At 55.4% G+C, this 15,892-nt stretch overlaps 1 protein-coding gene across 2 annotated transcripts in view; it reads left to right on the plus strand.

Annotated features, from left to right (window-relative positions):
- Positions 1-15,892, plus strand: part of RORC (RAR related orphan receptor C) — a 69,304-nt gene that overhangs the window by 18,193 nt on the left and 35,219 nt on the right. Inside the window, exon 2 of one of the 2 annotated variants that reach the window (XM_039513235.1) lies at positions 741-770. In XM_039513235.1, the coding sequence (XP_039369169.1) occupies positions 741-770 (30 nt within the window). Of the gene's footprint in view, positions 1-740; positions 771-6,612; positions 6,739-15,892 lie in introns of those variants that run through there. The other variant, XM_039513236.1, reaches the window with a different exon arrangement.

A 15,892-nucleotide genomic window follows, 5' to 3' on the forward strand; every position in this document is an offset into this window, starting at 1 on the left:
GGCCATGCTGCGAGCCCGGCCCTCCAACCCGAGCAGGGGGGTGCTCACTGCGCTCCCCCAGCTGGCTGGGTCCGGCAGGTCTTGCGTTTAGATTGTCAGCTTTTTGGAGTGGGGGCCGTCTTTTTGTTCTGCGTTTGTACAGTGCCTGGTGCCGGGGGGGGGCCTGGTTTGTGACTGGGGCTCCTGAGTGCTACTGTAATACACCTAATCAATAATGTACAGCACCTAGCACCGTGGGGACCTGGTTCACGAATGAGACACCTCGGCGCTACCCCAGTGCAAACAGCGATAATAATATTGTTTTGACACACCGAGCGCTTCGTGTGGGTCGTTCCCCAGTTCTCTGACTGGTCTCTGCTGTAAGGTCTGCAGTGAGGCCTGGCCCCTGGGGCATTTTCACTCAAAGCAGGAGGTGCTGGATAAATTGGGGTAGGGAATGGGTTGTAGAGCATTTCTCCTGGAGGGTCTAGTGGTTAGAGCGGGGGGGGGCCGAGAGTCAGGACTCCTGGGTTCTGTTCCCAGCTCTGGGAGAGGCCTGGGGGCTTAGTGGGTTAGTTGAGGCTGGGAGGACTGGTAATCAGTCCCGTGGGTTCTATTCTAAGGGGCTGGTGGGCCCTCTTGGTGCCTCAATTTCCCCATGCAGCTTCAGTAGCCATTTGGGAGAGATGGCAGGCTCGTTGGGGGGATGCCTGCAGGGATCCTGCTGCTGCCGTCTCACCCCGTCTCTCTCTTGGTTGCAGGCCCGCTCGCCATGAAGAAGACGCACACATGTAAGTACAATTCCCGCCAACGGGCCTCTCCACCTTTGCACTGTCCCAGGCATCCTGCCCCAATGGGGATCTCGGGCCCTGCCCCGAATTGAGGCACAAGGAAGATTTGCAAAGCCCAGCACAGCCTAGACTCTCTTGGCTCATGTGGGGATGTGTTGTAGCAGACGCAGCGTGGCCTAGTGGGCTGAGCACGGGGGACTAGGACTCCTGATAGTGTTGAAATCAAGCCAGGCACAGGCACCGTGCCTCAGTTTCCCTCCTGTACAGTGTGGACAGTGATACCTGGCTGACTTTCGGGAGTTGGGCAGTTCCTTGCTCATGACTACGGTTCTGTTTATAAAGGGCTAAGAAGCAAGGGAGAGGTTGGTTAATTAATTACAGAGTCTTGTAATACCCCGGAGCTCAGTAGCTGGTTGATATTAGTCTGTGGCCTCTTCTTGCAATGTAGATGCAGCCAGCTCACGCCTGAAACGGGCTCATGCCGTCTGGTCACCTGTGTGACAGCAGGGTAGAGTCACCATTGCAGCTCGCGTACCACGTAGCAGCCGGCTTTGTCTCAGGGCTGTAAAACCCACCTGCTGGGCCTCGCCGGGGTGGGGCTGGGGGCAGGGCTGCTGGTCCAAAATGGGAGTTATTTGAGCCAGGGATTCCCGAGATACAGCCCCCCTGAACAGTCACGTGACAGCCAAATGCTAGGGAGCCTGAAGGGGAAGGGGGCGATGGGGGACAAAGAACCCTTGGCGTGGGGAGAGGGCACCCAGAGCCCCTGTTATGAGGGAGGAGGGGAGGGTGCGGGTTGACATAGAGGGGGAGGGGAGGGTGGCACCTTGGGAACGGGTGGTGAAAATGGAGGGGTCCAGTGAACTCGGCCGACACAAGCTACTCAAAGCGGAAGTGGGACGTTGGTCCAGAGTGCCCCAGGTTCCCCCCCACGCAGGGGGTGCCAGAGCTGAACGTGTGTCTTTAGGAACTGCCCCACGCGGGAGGGCGAGATCTTTAGCAGGTGGTGGAACAGTCTTGTCCCAGCTTTGACGAGCTGGTGCGTTGGGGCACGGGCAGGCGCCGTCGGGAGAAGCAGGATGGAGGCCAAGAACCCAGACACCGCCCCCCCTCGCTCCCAAGAGGAGCTGATAGATCTTGCATATATTACACCCAGCTCCTCCTGTACTTGCTGTTCCAACGTCTCTTTGGCTGGGCCGACGGAAACGGGGATGTTTCCAAACAGGGCTGGGTAAACACCATCCTTGCAATATCGGCTTCGCAGGTCTCTTGCATGCCAGATTTTTCTTGCATCTGTGCCTGCCAAACCCCGCAGCAGCAGCCAGCGCTTGGTGCTGCACAGAAAGGCCACGTGTCCAGCCCTGTGATGCCGCCCAGCGATTCCTTCCTGACCCTGAAGGCCTGAAGCATGGGAGTTGCCATCATTAGAGTATCGTCTGGTGTGCTCTGTCTCCTTCTGGTGGCTGGATTATGCAAAGAGGTTGAGTCGGCCGCTGCCTCTGGGCTAACAGATGAGCTGCAGCTGAGGCTCGTGCGTTTGGAATGAGGGGGCTGTGGGTTCGGTGCCTGCTCAAGGGCATTGTGGTGGTAGGTGGCAGATGGAGGGTCTCAACCCATCTGGGGAGGGAGATTAAGGGCGCAACCAGCTGTGGGGTCTTAAGGCACACCCAGCTACGGGGGCTTAGTGCCAGTGGTTGTTTCACCCCCTAGTGGCAGGCCCTGGTGACTACAGCAACCTGCCCCTGAAGACCAAAGCCTCCATCCTGCACCCACTCCTGGCCTCGCCTCTGGCTTAGACTGGGCGCTCGGGGCAAGCAGTGGCTACCCAGCCCTGAGATGCTCAGAGCCAGCCCTGCCTTGGCAAGCTCCAGGTCTGGGTGCCCGCCTGTTTGCAGCAGGGCGTCCCGGAGGTGCACTGCCCCTGCCTTTCCTTTTCTCGCCGGGCTGCCCTGTTTAACCCCCTGCTGCTGGGGCTGGCTGGGCCTCGCTGGGGCTGGCAGCAGGAGGGGAGGGGGGCCCACTTCTCCCTGGCTCTGCCTGGGGGCTCCCTCAGCCAGAGCCCCTGCCGTGCGCGGTGGGGAGGGAGGGGCGAGGCAAAGGCAGGCGCTGCGGTGAGTGGCAGGTTTGGTTTTCACAGCGCTGCGGTTAACTCGTCCCGAGGTGTGAATGCTCCTGAGGCCGGGGAGGAAGTCTGGAGGGGGTGCTCTCTCCCCAGCCCACCTGCTGCAGAGGCTGGTCCCCCTCCCCCCACCTCGCCACAGGGAGAGAACCAAAGCACAGCTGCCCTGGGGCTGAGCTGGGGGCAGGGCGGGGGGGTGCAGGCCACTTCCTCAGGAGGGTCCCGGGGGTGGGGGTGGGGATCTGGCTGGGGGGATGGGGACCATGCCAAGGCAGTGGGCGTTGAATCAGCTGAGCCCTTCCCAGCGGGCTGCGCGGCTCCGTTGGTGTCTGCGTTGTGCCTGGGAGGGGGTGGGTGGGGGCGGGCATTAGCAGGGCCCTGGCTGGCGCGTGGGGCTGGAGAACCTGCCGCCTCTCCGGTTCGAGCCTTGCTTCCGTGAGCTGAGGGGGGCCAGGTCCCGTCTGGCTCCTAGGGGACCCCTCCCTGCACCTCCCCCAGGACGAGGACCCTGAGCTGAGAGACCAAAAGACTTGGTGAGCCATGGGCACCCATCTCACCCCCTGCAGGGCCTAGGCATTTCAGGAGGCCTGTACTGTTGTGGGGTGCCCCTCGGCCAGGGCCTGCTTTGCTGCTCTTCAGAGACAGCAGGCGTCTGTGCCCCCAGGAGCTGCGTGCCCTGCCGATGCATCGGGCCCCTGGCGCTGGGGTTGGGAACTGGCCGGAAACCTTTCTGTGCAGGTGCAGGGCAAACCACAAGGGTTTCCACGGCAGGTGTGCGAGTGCCCTCCTTCCGCCCAGCCCTTCCTCTGCAGCCGGGCACACGCCGGGTGTGCACTGAGCTTCGCCATGCACACCATCAGGGAGGCAGCGCTGCCTAGCGGTCAGCTGAAGGGGCTGGGCGGCAGGACTCCTGGGTTCTAGTCCCGGTTGTAGGAAGGGAGTGCGGTCTAGTGGTTATCGCAGAGGGGGCTATGAGTCAGGACTCCTGGGTTCTAGTCCTGGTTGTAGGAAGGGAGTGCGGTCTAGTGGTTATCGCAGAGGGGGCTATGAGTCAGGACTCCTGGGTTCTAGTCCCGGTTGTAGGAAGGGAGTGCGGTCTAGTGGTTATCGCAGAAGGGGCTATGAGTCAGGACTCCTGGGTTCTAGTCCCGGTTGTAGGAAGGGAGTGCTGTCTAGTGGTTATCACAGAGGGGGCTATGAGTCAGGACTCCTGGGTTCTAGTCCCGGTTGTAGGAAGGGAGTGCAGTCTAGTGGTTATAGCAAAGGATACTGAGAAGCAGGACTCCTGGGTTCTGTTCCCAGCTCTGCCTGGGACTTGCTGTGTTACCTTGGGCAAATCCCTTTCCTGGGCTCTGAAGCTCCATCTCCCCACCTGTAAAACAGGATGACATGGGCCTGCCAGCAGCTGAATGCAGTTATGCTTCTCCTTGGCCGGACCTGGTTAGAGCAGAGCAGAGCAGAGACGGTTGCCATTGCTTAGTCTGTTGTCCGTCATCTCCCTGCCGCCCCCTGATGGTGGCTCTGGTGCCTTGCAGAGTCTCCACTCGCCCTGAGCTTGCCGGGGAAGCGGCCGTGCCTGGGTCTGTTGATCTGAGTGTGCGGCATTTCCCGTGTTGCCGGTGCTCCAGGGTTAGACGTGCTGACTTGATACCTGCACCGTGCCACGGCCCGGCCAGGATCAGTGCGCTGTGTATGCCAGGCGGCGACCCTGGGGGAGCATGAGCAGCACAGGGAGGATCGGTATATAAAGAGCCGTGGCCCTGGAACTCAGTGTAATTCACTAGGAGAGAACTGGAGGGATTTTAAAGGGCTGGGATTGTATTTAGTATTTTTTCAGTTACCCCATTTGGACCAATAGCTGTGTAGATTTGCCTCGCACCCAGTAAAACCCACGTTAACCTCTGGCACCTCCCCACCCCCCAGTCTATAAAACCCTAGTTCGTTCTATTCGGCCTCGCTAATATTCCCTTGCATACAAAATTCTTCTCGGTTCCCTTGACCCACCCTGTTGTGTTGAACGGCTGCCACGTTCCACACCAGAGGTGGCCGCATTGCAGCGCCGTCACACGCCCAGAGTTCCTGAAGTGTGCTGGGCTGCAGGGTGCTGTAGACAGGGCGGATGCGGTGCTGCCGTTCACGTCGGGGCGGGTGGTTTTCCCTGTGTCACTGAGGCTCCGGGATGCAGAGCTGAGGCGCTGTTGTGGCTCACGCCTTGGGCTTGATCCGCACGTGGGTTACCTTTTCCTCTGCTGGTGGCCCCGCCGGCCTCCACGTCCTCCCACCCTGCCAATCGGTGTAGCAGCTGCAAGCCTGACGCCACTAACAGCTCACCACATGGCCAAGCCTGGGCCCTGGGAGCGAAGTTGATGATTCTGCCCTCTGGGCTGTGGCTGGAGGGAAAGCAGGTCACAAAATGACACCAGAAGTTGCCGGGGGTGGGAGGGGAAGATGTGTGTATCTATATACACACACCATTTAGTTGGGGTTGGTCCTGCTTTGAGCAGGGGGTTGGACTAGAACCTCCTGAGGTCTCTTCCAACCCTGATAGTCTATGATTCTATGATATAAAAAAGACTGGGTTAAATTCACTGAGGGATTGAGGCGCCTGTGTTCTGCTCCTGACTCTGGGAGGGGAGTGCTGCCTAGTGGTTAGAGCACGCTGCCAGGAGCCAGAACTCCCGGGTTCTCTCCTCAGCCCTGGAAGGGAAGTGATTAAAATAGGGCAGCTGGGAACCAAAACTGCTGGATTTGTCTCTTGCCAGCTCTGGGAGGAGAGTGGGGGGCTAGTGGGTAGCACCAGCGGCATCAAGTCAGGACTCCTGCACTCTTTCCCCTGCTCTAGGGAGTCTAGAGAGGTTTGAGAGGGGAAGGCTGGAAGAAGACCGGAATACCTGGCCTCTGATCGTAGCTTGACCCCACGTATTGCTGGGCAAGTCACCCCCCCCACACACACACACTTTGTGCAGCGCCTCAGTTTCCCTAGTTTTGAAATGGAGACCCTGGTGCCCAGTGCTTAATTTGTGCCAGAGTTTGCCAGGGCTGAGCCCCAGCTCCTCTGGGCCTGGCAGATCAGAGCCCAGCACAGCTGGGCTTGGCAGTTCAGTTATGAAGGTAAAATATTTGCTTGAGCCCTGTAGGGTGACCAGACGTCCTGATAAAATTGCGACCGTCCTGATATTCAGTCAATTGTCCCGCATCCCGATGGATGTATGGTCAGGACGCCACTTGTCCCAATATTCTGGCTCGGGGCTATTTTTTTGCTTCAGCGGCGCTCCGGACCTGCCCCCCATGTGTCCCGATATTTTGTTCATGTCATCTGGTCATCCTAGAGCCCCGGCACGTCTTCCGTTACAAATCGAGCACTGCTGGTGCCAACCCCCCGCCCGGGGGGGCTGTGAGTGTGTTGGGAAGAGCCCTGTGCTGGAGAAGGGGGCACAGATTTTAAAGCAGGAGAGAGTCACGGGCTCTCCCCAGAGAAGCACAGGCTGGCCGGGCCCAGGGCTCGAACCCCCGGCCGTGCCACCCCCCTCTCCCCCAGCCCTTCGCACTCAGCAATGGAAACTTGGCCTCTTGTGGCTTGTGGCTTTGGAACTTTCCAGTCAGCTGCCATTGGTTAGCCCCAGTGCATGGCGGGGGCCCTGATTGGCCGGGGGGGACGCCTGTCAACCGGTCTTGCAAAGCCACCTGTGCTTGCGAGGCTGCTTTCTAATGCAAGCAGCCCTGGGCAGAGCATGGCACCCCGGGCCCCGCACTGAGCTCCCCAGCTGGCAGCCAGAGGCAGGTGCTGCCGGTGCCCTCCCCAGCCGAAGCCGCCCTGCAGAGCCGCTCGCGCCGCCGGCACCATGAGAGGTGGGTGGTTTTGGGGGGAGATGGGAGATAAAGGGCCACCTGGAGCAGCGAGTTGGCGGGCTCGGAGCTGAACGGCCCTGGTGTGTGGCACGGACGCAGCCCTGTCTGCCTGCCTGTGGCGGTGAGGGGGGGTTATGGCCCAGGGCAGGCAGGCGGGACGCCTGGGTTCTCATGCCCTGCTCTAGCAGGGAGCACGGACTAGTGGTTAGAGCAGGGGAGATTGGTGGTCAGGGAGCAGAGTCTAGTACTTAGAGCTGGGATGTGGGAGTCAGGGCTCCAGGTTTCTCTTGCCACTCTCTAGGAAGGTGTGGGATTTGGTATGTAGCAGACGGGTGGCGGTCAAGTCTCCTGCCAAGATTGTCAAAGGGGGCTAGTGATTTTGGGAGCCTGACCTGACACACTGTGACGGGGCTGGACTCGGACCATTCAGGACAGCTGCCCCATGTAGATCAGGCTACTTTAAGGGGCTCCCCGAATCAGTAATTACTTTTGGAAATCTTGGCCCCTTGTTCCTTGCTCTGGGAGGGCAGTGGGTCTAGCAGGTAGTGAATTAGACAGTGGAGCCCAGGAGTTAGGACACCTGGGTTCTGTCCTTGGCTCTGGGAGGGGAGTAGGGGTTAGTGGTTGGAGCAGAATGGGGCCAGGGAGTCAGGACACCTGGGTTCTGTCCCTGGTTCTGCTCACTGGGGGACCTTGAACAAAGCACAACCCCTATCCATGCCTCAGTTTCCCCATCTGTAAAATGGTGATAAAGTCCAGCCGGCTCGCTGGGGGGTTATTGCGAGGCTGAGTCGATTTGCATTGGCAGGCCGTTTCCTGCCCCTCAGACGGAAGGTGCTATGTACGATTCCCATCCAAAATCTTCCTTCAGGTGGGGAAGGCCTGGCTCCGGGGGTGAAGTGGAGGCTGAAGTCTGGCTTCTACCAGCCACAACCCATCTTGAATGCAGCTTTTCAGAGCAGCTCAGGGTGTCGGGTGCGTGTGGGTGCCATGTCTGTTTGCCGATGTGCATGCTAGGGAATGGTGCGCTGACTGGGTGGCAGGGCTCTGGCCAGATGTCCAGGGGCTTCTGGGTCATTAGCGTCCCGGAGGGGTCATGGTCCAAATGGACCATGGAGATCGAGCTCCCCTCTCTCTCCAAGGCTGAGGCACGGACGGCAGGCTTGGAGGCTACCGATTCTATGCCTTTCCGCACCGCCCAGCTGGCTGTTTGACAAGCCCCCCGTCTGTCACTGCAACCACGTCCCTCATGGCCTGATTTCACCTCGCAAACCGGATCCTGATCTCAGTCACCCCCGCTGTGTAAATGTTCTGGCCATCAGTGGGGTCACTGCGCATTGATGCGGAGAACAGGATCCGGCCCGTCGGGTTCTGAAGCTGGCGTTTGGAAGGCGGAATGTAAACGGTTTCCCAAACCGGGACATCCTCGCCTCTCGGTTCCAAAAGAGCCATGCCAGCATCAAAGCCCACGCGGGTTCCCGAGGAATTCCCACGGCAGGGAACTATGGACCGTCCCTGGGGTCTGCAGGGTTGGAACAGCTGGTCTGCGAGGTTGGAGCTGCACATTATCTGTGTGAGATAATGTGTCTTGTGTGTCTGTCTTTTTGTCTTTTTTTATTTGTGTGTTTGTGTTTTGATGTGTGTGTGTGTCTGGATTAACAATGTGTGTATTTGCGTGTGTGTCTCTGGATTAATCGTGTGTGTGTCTTTGTGCGTGTCTTTGCTTTTGTGTGTGTGTGTCTGTGTTTTGATATATAACATGCCTGTGTGGGTCTGTCTGCCTGTCTGTGTCTTTTTTTAATATGTGCGGTGACCTTGTCTGTGTGTGTGTTTATTTGTACATCTTTGCTATTGTGTATATGTGTGTGTCTAGGTTTCGATAGATAATGTCTTTGGTTTCGTGTGTGTGTCTGTCTTTGGTCGCGTGTGTGCGTGTGTCTGGATTATTCATGTGTGTATTTGTGGTGTGGGGCGGGGGCAGGGTGCATTGCATCAGCTGAACCCATCTAAAGCTGCCCCATACAGCGGAGTTCCTATTGCGTCGATACACCCCTCCTTTCCCTTTTTCTTTTCAACGCGGATTGGCTTCCAGTCCCGTTTCCTCCCCCGTCAGAAGGGATACGTGTCAGTTACAGGCGTGTCACCCCCGGCTGTGGAACAGGGGGGTGCCAGGGTGTAGATCAGCCCGCAGAAGTATTGAGGGCAAGGCGGGGAGCCCGGCTCTAAGCTGGCTTCTGCAGGCCTCGCAGCTTTAGCCCGGCTCCGAGCAGTGGCGGACGAGTCCCCGGACACCCCCAGCCCCATGCACTGTGGCACAGCTCCTTGTTGGCTAACGAACAGGCCGAAAGGCCCGGAGAAAGTGGACAAGGACAGAACTGGTGCTATTGCCGCCCTGGCAGGAGCGCAGCACCATAGGCTGGAGCCGCTGTGCTTGTGTCCCTAGCCGATGCCCGGTGCTGAGCGGAGCTGAGCCGGCCACCCATGGCTGGGAGCAGGGCTAGATTTTAGAGAGACTGGGGTGTGAGGAGCCAGTGTCGGAGGGGGGGAGTTGGAAAGCGTGGGGGGTGGGCAGGTGCGAGGAACCAGTGTCTCAGTGAGGCATGTGGGCCGCTGGGTGGGGGGCACAGACATGGGGACCTGGTGTGTGGGAATGTATAGGAAGCTGGGGTGCAAATGCAAGGACCTGGCGGGGGCAGGCTGTGTGGGAAACTGGGGGGGGGGGCATAGACACGAGGACCTGGTGTGGGGGGGAGTGGTGTGGGAAGCAGGCGGGGGCGCAGACCCGAGGACCTGGTGTGGTGGGGACATGTGGAAAACTGGTGGGGGGGCACAGACGTGAGGACCTGGTGTCGTGGGGACATGTGGGAAGCTGGGGAGATGCAGATGTGAGGACCTGGCCGGGGAGGAGGGCGTGTGGGAAGCTGGAGGGGAGTGCAGACGCGAGGACTTGGTATGGGGGGGGCTGTTTGGGAAGCCGGGGGCACGCAGACGTGAGGACCTGGCCGGGGGGACCGTGTAGGAAGCTGGGGGGGGCACAGACACGAGGAGCTGGCCGGGGGGTGGGGGGGGGCGCACAGATGCAAGGACATGGTGTGGGGGAGGTGGAAAGCCTGGGGGGCGAGAGCGAGACTGAGGCCAAAGTTTTCCGCATTTGGGTACCTGACTTTGCAGGCCTCAAAGGGCGCTGATTTCCAGGGGGGCGGGAGCTCAGCACTGTCTGAAAATCAGCCCCCTTTACTGTGTCTCAAGTGGGGCCCAGAAAACCAGGAGCCGCCTTTGAAAACTTCGGCCTAGCGACCTGAACACACGGTCGCCCAGGGAGACTCTGGGAGAGCCAGGAATTGAGCCCAGCTCCCTCATGTCCCAGAGCAGCACCCTGGCCACAGGGCTGCCCTGCGCCTCCGTTGAATTTCCCAAGGATTTAGGCAGCTGATTTTGGCAGCTTCTTTTGCAAATCCCGAGCTTAGGATCCTCGAGCCAGATAATTCCCTCTCACCCTGGTAACTCCAGTGACCTCATCCCGGAAGGAAGGAACCCATAGATAACAGAGACATGGCGAGCCCCTATCATAACATAACATAAGAACATAAGAAAGGCCGTACCAGGTCAGACCAAAGGTCCATCTAGCCCAGTATCTGTCTACCGACAGTGGCCAATGCCAGGTGCCCCTGAGGGAGTGAACCTAACAGGCAATGATCAAGTGATCTCTCTCCTGCCATCCATCTCCATCCTCTGACGAACAGAAGCTAGGGACACCATTCTTACCCATCCTGGCTAATAGCCATTTATGGACTTAGCCACCATGAATTTATCCAGTCCCCTTTTAAACATTGTTATAGTCCTAGCCTTCACAACCTCCTCAGGTAAGGAGTTCCACAAGTTGACTGTGCGCTGCGTGAAGAACTTCCTTTTATTTGTTTTAAACCTGCTGCCTATTAATTTCATTTGGTGACCCCTAGTTCTTGTATTATGGGAATAAGTAAATAACTTTTCCTTATCCACTTTCTCAACATCACTCATGATTTTATATACCTCTATCATGTCCCCCCTTAGTCTTCTCTTTTCCAAACTGAAGAGTCCTAGCCTCTTTAATCTTTCCTTATATGGGACCCTCTCTAAACCCCTAATCATTTTAGTTGCTCTTTTCTGAACCTTTTCTAGTGCTAGCCTGCTGTGCATGCTAGCCCCCAGCTACCGGGGATCCTGCTTCTCTTCCCTTCGTTCTGTGGTTCGGCACGCCACCCTGTGTGAACCGGGACCCCCCCCCCATAGTTCAGAGGGGCACTCCCTGCTTCATGCCTTGATGCCGAGTCTAGGCCCAGGACTGGAGATCTCACCCTCCTGCCACCCGCCCTGAAAGGATCAGGCCTTTGGCCCCAGGGGAACAAATATCTCCTCACCTACAGAACCTTTGAATTCCCACCCAGGCTCCCAGACTGTTCTTCCGTCACTGACTCTTCAGGGACGTTTTAGACTCACTAGGCCAGACGCTGGGCTGAGGTGAACCGGCGTCGCTCTGTCTAAGTCACATTAGCTGGGAGGGATCTGCCCCGTTCGTGTCAATGGGGCGGCGCGGATTGACGCCAGTTAGGCGGCTGGCCCATTGACGTCAATGGAACGGGGCTGTTTTACTCAGGTTGAGGATCTGTTCCATTGACTCAGTGGAACTAGCCGAGGATGTGGCAGAGGAACTACGTCCATTTACGCCAGCTGAGGTTCTGGCCCAGCACGTTCCATTTTCACCCCTGTGCGAGTGGAACAAATGGTCTAATTTAAAACCCCAGTGAAATTGTATTGCGTGTCCGATGTCACGCCCCTCTCACAGGCTTTTAGCAGACCCTAAAATCGGGTAAAATTAAAATATTCAAAAAGAAATTAACAAAGCTAAAATAGATACAGGAATGGCCCACATTGAGCAAGTGTAGACACCACTGAGAATGCAATCCTGTTGCTTCAGCCCTCGTCTGAGCTCAGAAACGCCCTGACACGACAGTCCCCTGGCAGCGACCTTGAGCCGGAGTTCAGCCCATAGGAGTTCTAATCCTACAGCAGGATCTGCGCAGGGGGACCCTGTACCCAGGCGGGTCTGGCCAATGTTTGTGATCTCGGTAGTTTGGCAATTTGTCACATCCATTCCCCGGCCCTGAAAACTCTTTCTTGCGCGTGGCGGAGGGAAATCTGATAGTCTGTGTTTCTAAATGTTTTGAGGGTTTTTTTAAAAAGAAAAGAAAACAAAAACCAGCAGATGAATTTAGGGGTTTGAAACAATTTAACTCCTCTAGGGAGGGTGGATATCTTTGTTCCTCTTTGCCCCACGTACACAGGGCTGATCACTCCTCGGTCTGCAAATACTCTGTAGAGCACATTGGTCCTGAGAAACCTGTAACCTCGTCCCACTTCCCCACCTATGATTATGATGCATCTGACCAAGTGGGTATTCACCCATGAAAGCTCATGCTCCAAAATGTCTGTTAGTCTATAGGGTGCCACAGGACACTCTGCTGCTTTTACAGATCCAGACTAATACGGCTCCCCCTCTGATACTATGATTTATTTATAGTTCAATAGCATCTCACGGCCCCAGTCAAGATCTGGGCCAAATTGTGGTAGGTGCTCCACGAACACACAGAGAGAGAGAGAGACAGACCCTGCCCGAAGAGCTCACGGTCTTTAAATAGACAAAACAGACAAAGTGTGGAAGGGGAAACTGAGGCACTGATCGGAGAAGTGACTTGCCCAAGGTTTCATAGGAAGTCGGGGGCAAAGTAGGGAATAGAACCCCGAGTCCTGGCTTCCAGTCTTGCTCTAAGAACAAAGACCAGGCAGCCTCTCAGAGCCTGGAATAAACCCCACGAGTCCCCTACTAGCTCCTGTTGCTCAGAGGCAGGAATGGACCCCAGGAATCCTTTCAAAAGAGCCCACCCCAGCCAGCCCCCAACAGCTTCCCGGCCCCTTGTAGAAGTCAAGGTGGGGCTGGGCTTTCTCTCGGCTCTGGGTTCAACCAGATGCCCCAGCTCTGACTCGGCTCAGCCCACCTGAGCTAGAGACCCTTTGCCCCTCACCCCCTTGCAGCCGCTGCCCGTGGAGGGCCCTGGCAGCAGGCGAAACGGAACCTCGGGGCGGGAGGGGAAGGTTGTGGGTTTTCTGCATTCGATGCCACACGTACAGGTTAGTGCTGAAGAGGTGGAGGGAAAGTTGCTGATTAAGGGTTTTTTTGATCTGCGGAGGGACTCTGTGGTCTGGCTCTCTGTTCACCTCCCCTTTGCTCAGTTCGTGCGCTGCTCCCAGGCTGGGGCGGTCAGATGTGTCAGCACCTTTAACTGCACTGGCCAGAAAAGGCAAAGCAAGAGCTGCAGAAATCTCTGATTATCAACCCAATGGGCTCCTTCCTTCCTTGGTTTGTGGCTAGCGATGCTCAGCAGTCAGTAGCCAGATTCCCCTTTGCAGGAAGGGGCATTGTCTTTTAAGGCAGTGGAGCTCTGTGGATTTGAATCACCTCCCCCCGCAAACAGCGGCAAAACTACGGCCAGATTCCCCCATCTCCATTGCTCAGTTAAATTCATTTGAACCGCCCCTGTTTACGCCAGCTGAGGATCTGGCCTGGGCTGGTTTCCCTAGTGTGGGATCAGAGCCCTATTCACCAACGCAGTCTTCCTCCCCGCCCGTCTGCCTGCCCGGCTGTTGTGGGAACCTCCTGCGTCCCTCTGCCGCTTGCCGTCAAAACCGATTCCAGGCCCACCCTCGCCCGTTGCCGTTCCTTTGATGACATAACTCGCCCCACTCCACCGCGTGTGTCTGTGGGTGGCAGGAGATGGTTTCCTGAGGCCGTCTGAGGGCGTGGGAGCAGCAACCCCGAGCAGCGAGGGCCCTAATAACAACTGTGGGCTGCTTGTCAGACTCTGCTGTCCCGGGACCAGGACACCTGGGTTCTATTTCTGGGCCCTGGGGGAGGTTGGCCCTGCATGCGTCCATGTCTCCACGAAGATGGCACCCAGCTGTGGAGAATCACCCAGGGAAAAGCTGTGGAGAATCACCCAGTATTGTTCGTTGTCCGTGTCTCCACGTTCCAGCCTGTGGATTCTGCTCCCTGTGGGGAAGTGGGGGATGGAAAGGGTCAGATGCCCCCAGTTCAGCCCACACCCTTCCATCTATCCGGGCTCTTAAACAGCTGCTGCCTCCCCTGATTCTCTCACGCCTCTCCCCTGAGCAGCCACCTGTCGAGTGGGCTCCAAGGGCAATGAGCAGCCCGAAGCCAGAGATTCCTAGAGGCCAAAGGCAGGGAGACCCCACTGAGCCTCCTGCAGTCCACCCTCTCCAGGGCTTTGGCCAGTGCTTCCGTCCGGCTCCCAGGCTGTTAGATGTTCCCAGCAATTTCCAACCGCTCAGCCCCCAGCAGCATCCCAGGAGAATAACACTGCACTGTGGAGAGGGAGCCCCTTAGAAAATCTGGTTTAGTGTTTTGTTCTTGTTTTCTTCCCCCTAATCTTCTGGTGTGTGTTGTATACACCTGGGCAGAGCGAATGCGCTACTGTCGGAACCACAGACCTAAAATCAACCCACCAAGCAAAGGGATTAAAATGTTTATTCTGTGTCTGTGGCTGGGACTTCTAGTGCTACCGTAATACACCTAATAAATAATAATGTACAGCGCCCAGCACAACTGGGTCCTGGTCTATAACTGGGGCTCCTGAGTACAGATACTTTATGAGAAAAACTAGCTTATCAGTTTCTGCTCCCTTATATTTACTCACCCGATACCTCTGCTGGGCTCTCAGCCCACTTCATGCTTCTCTTGAAAACCGTTCCAATTAATAATTGTCTGCTCCAGTAATTTGTGTGTTTAGAGTTGATGAATTTAAAAATAAAAGACCTCAAACCCCACTCCCCCAGATACAAACCTGACTTTGGCTTTCCCTAGATGCAGCAACTTACAGGATCTCTGTACGTTTGCAATAGGAAATTTCAGACCCTTTTTGCTTTCCAAGAGCCTTTTGAGAAACAACAGGCCAAATCCTTAGCTGGTGTGGATCAGTGTTGTTCCGTTGAAATCAAGGTAACAACCTGCTTTATACACTCTGAGGATCTGACCCAAATCCTTTGCTTCAAGATGTGTTGGGTTTTTTTTTTCAATTCATATTTTGTGTTACCAGAAAGAAAAATATTGCGACTCATAATAATGTTTCTAAGTGTGTCCCAGGTATTCATATAGTTTCAATAGAATCGCTTTGAGGTTTTGCTTGTTGCATGTGTAGAAAATGGGGAGACATCAGGGTGGATTGATTTAAATAGAAGCGATTTAAATCACCACTTGTAATCATAGGTTTCAGAGTCGCAGCCCTGTTAGTCAGTATCAGCAAAAAGAACAGGAGTGCTTGTGGCACCTTTAGAGACTAACAAATTTATTTGAGCATGGTTTAAATCAGCAAAGAGGAAACCTTAATTTAAATAATCAAGTTTAATTGTGCTTTGTGTTTGTCCCTTTCAGTTATCTTCCTACAGAAAAATTGATTTCTCATTGGTTAGTAACCATTAAAGCGTGTTGCTTTGCAATTGAATAGAGCCTTCACATTAAATTTGGTGCTGTTTTAGCTAACCAGGAGGCTACACTATATCTACACACACTTATTTAAGCAAGAATCCTGTGGCACCTTATAGACTAACAGACGTTTTGCAGCATGAGCTTTCGTGGGTGAATACTTGCATCCGAAGAAGTGGGTATTCACCCACGAAAGCTCATGCTGCAAAACGTCTGTTAGTCTATAAGGTGCCACAGGATTCTTTGCTGCTTCTACAGAACCAGACTAACACGGCTACCGCTCTGATACTTATTTAAGCAATTTATTTATAGCACTTAACCTACTTTTATTCAAATTTTTAATTTTTTATGATGTTAGGAAATGGTGACTGATGCCTTTCTCATTTACTATATGTGTTGAATTTTTTATTCATTATTTGTATCAAGCTGTATATGGATGGAAATTGCAATTCAAACAAAACTGCATAAAAGCAGCGATTTCCATTTTTTAAGTTAGTTAAATAAAAATATCTCTAATGTGCTGGAAACAAAAATAAGTGAATCAAAACATGTTTTGTATTTCAAACTAACTGATTTTCCTGGAAGATTTTAGAACTAATAGAGTTTGTCCTCTCACAT

Source organism: Mauremys reevesii, linkage group 24 (assembly GCF_016161935.1).
Source record: "Mauremys reevesii isolate NIE-2019 linkage group 24, ASM1616193v1, whole genome shotgun sequence".
NCBI classification, from domain to species: domain Eukaryota; kingdom Metazoa; phylum Chordata; order Testudines; family Geoemydidae; genus Mauremys; species Mauremys reevesii.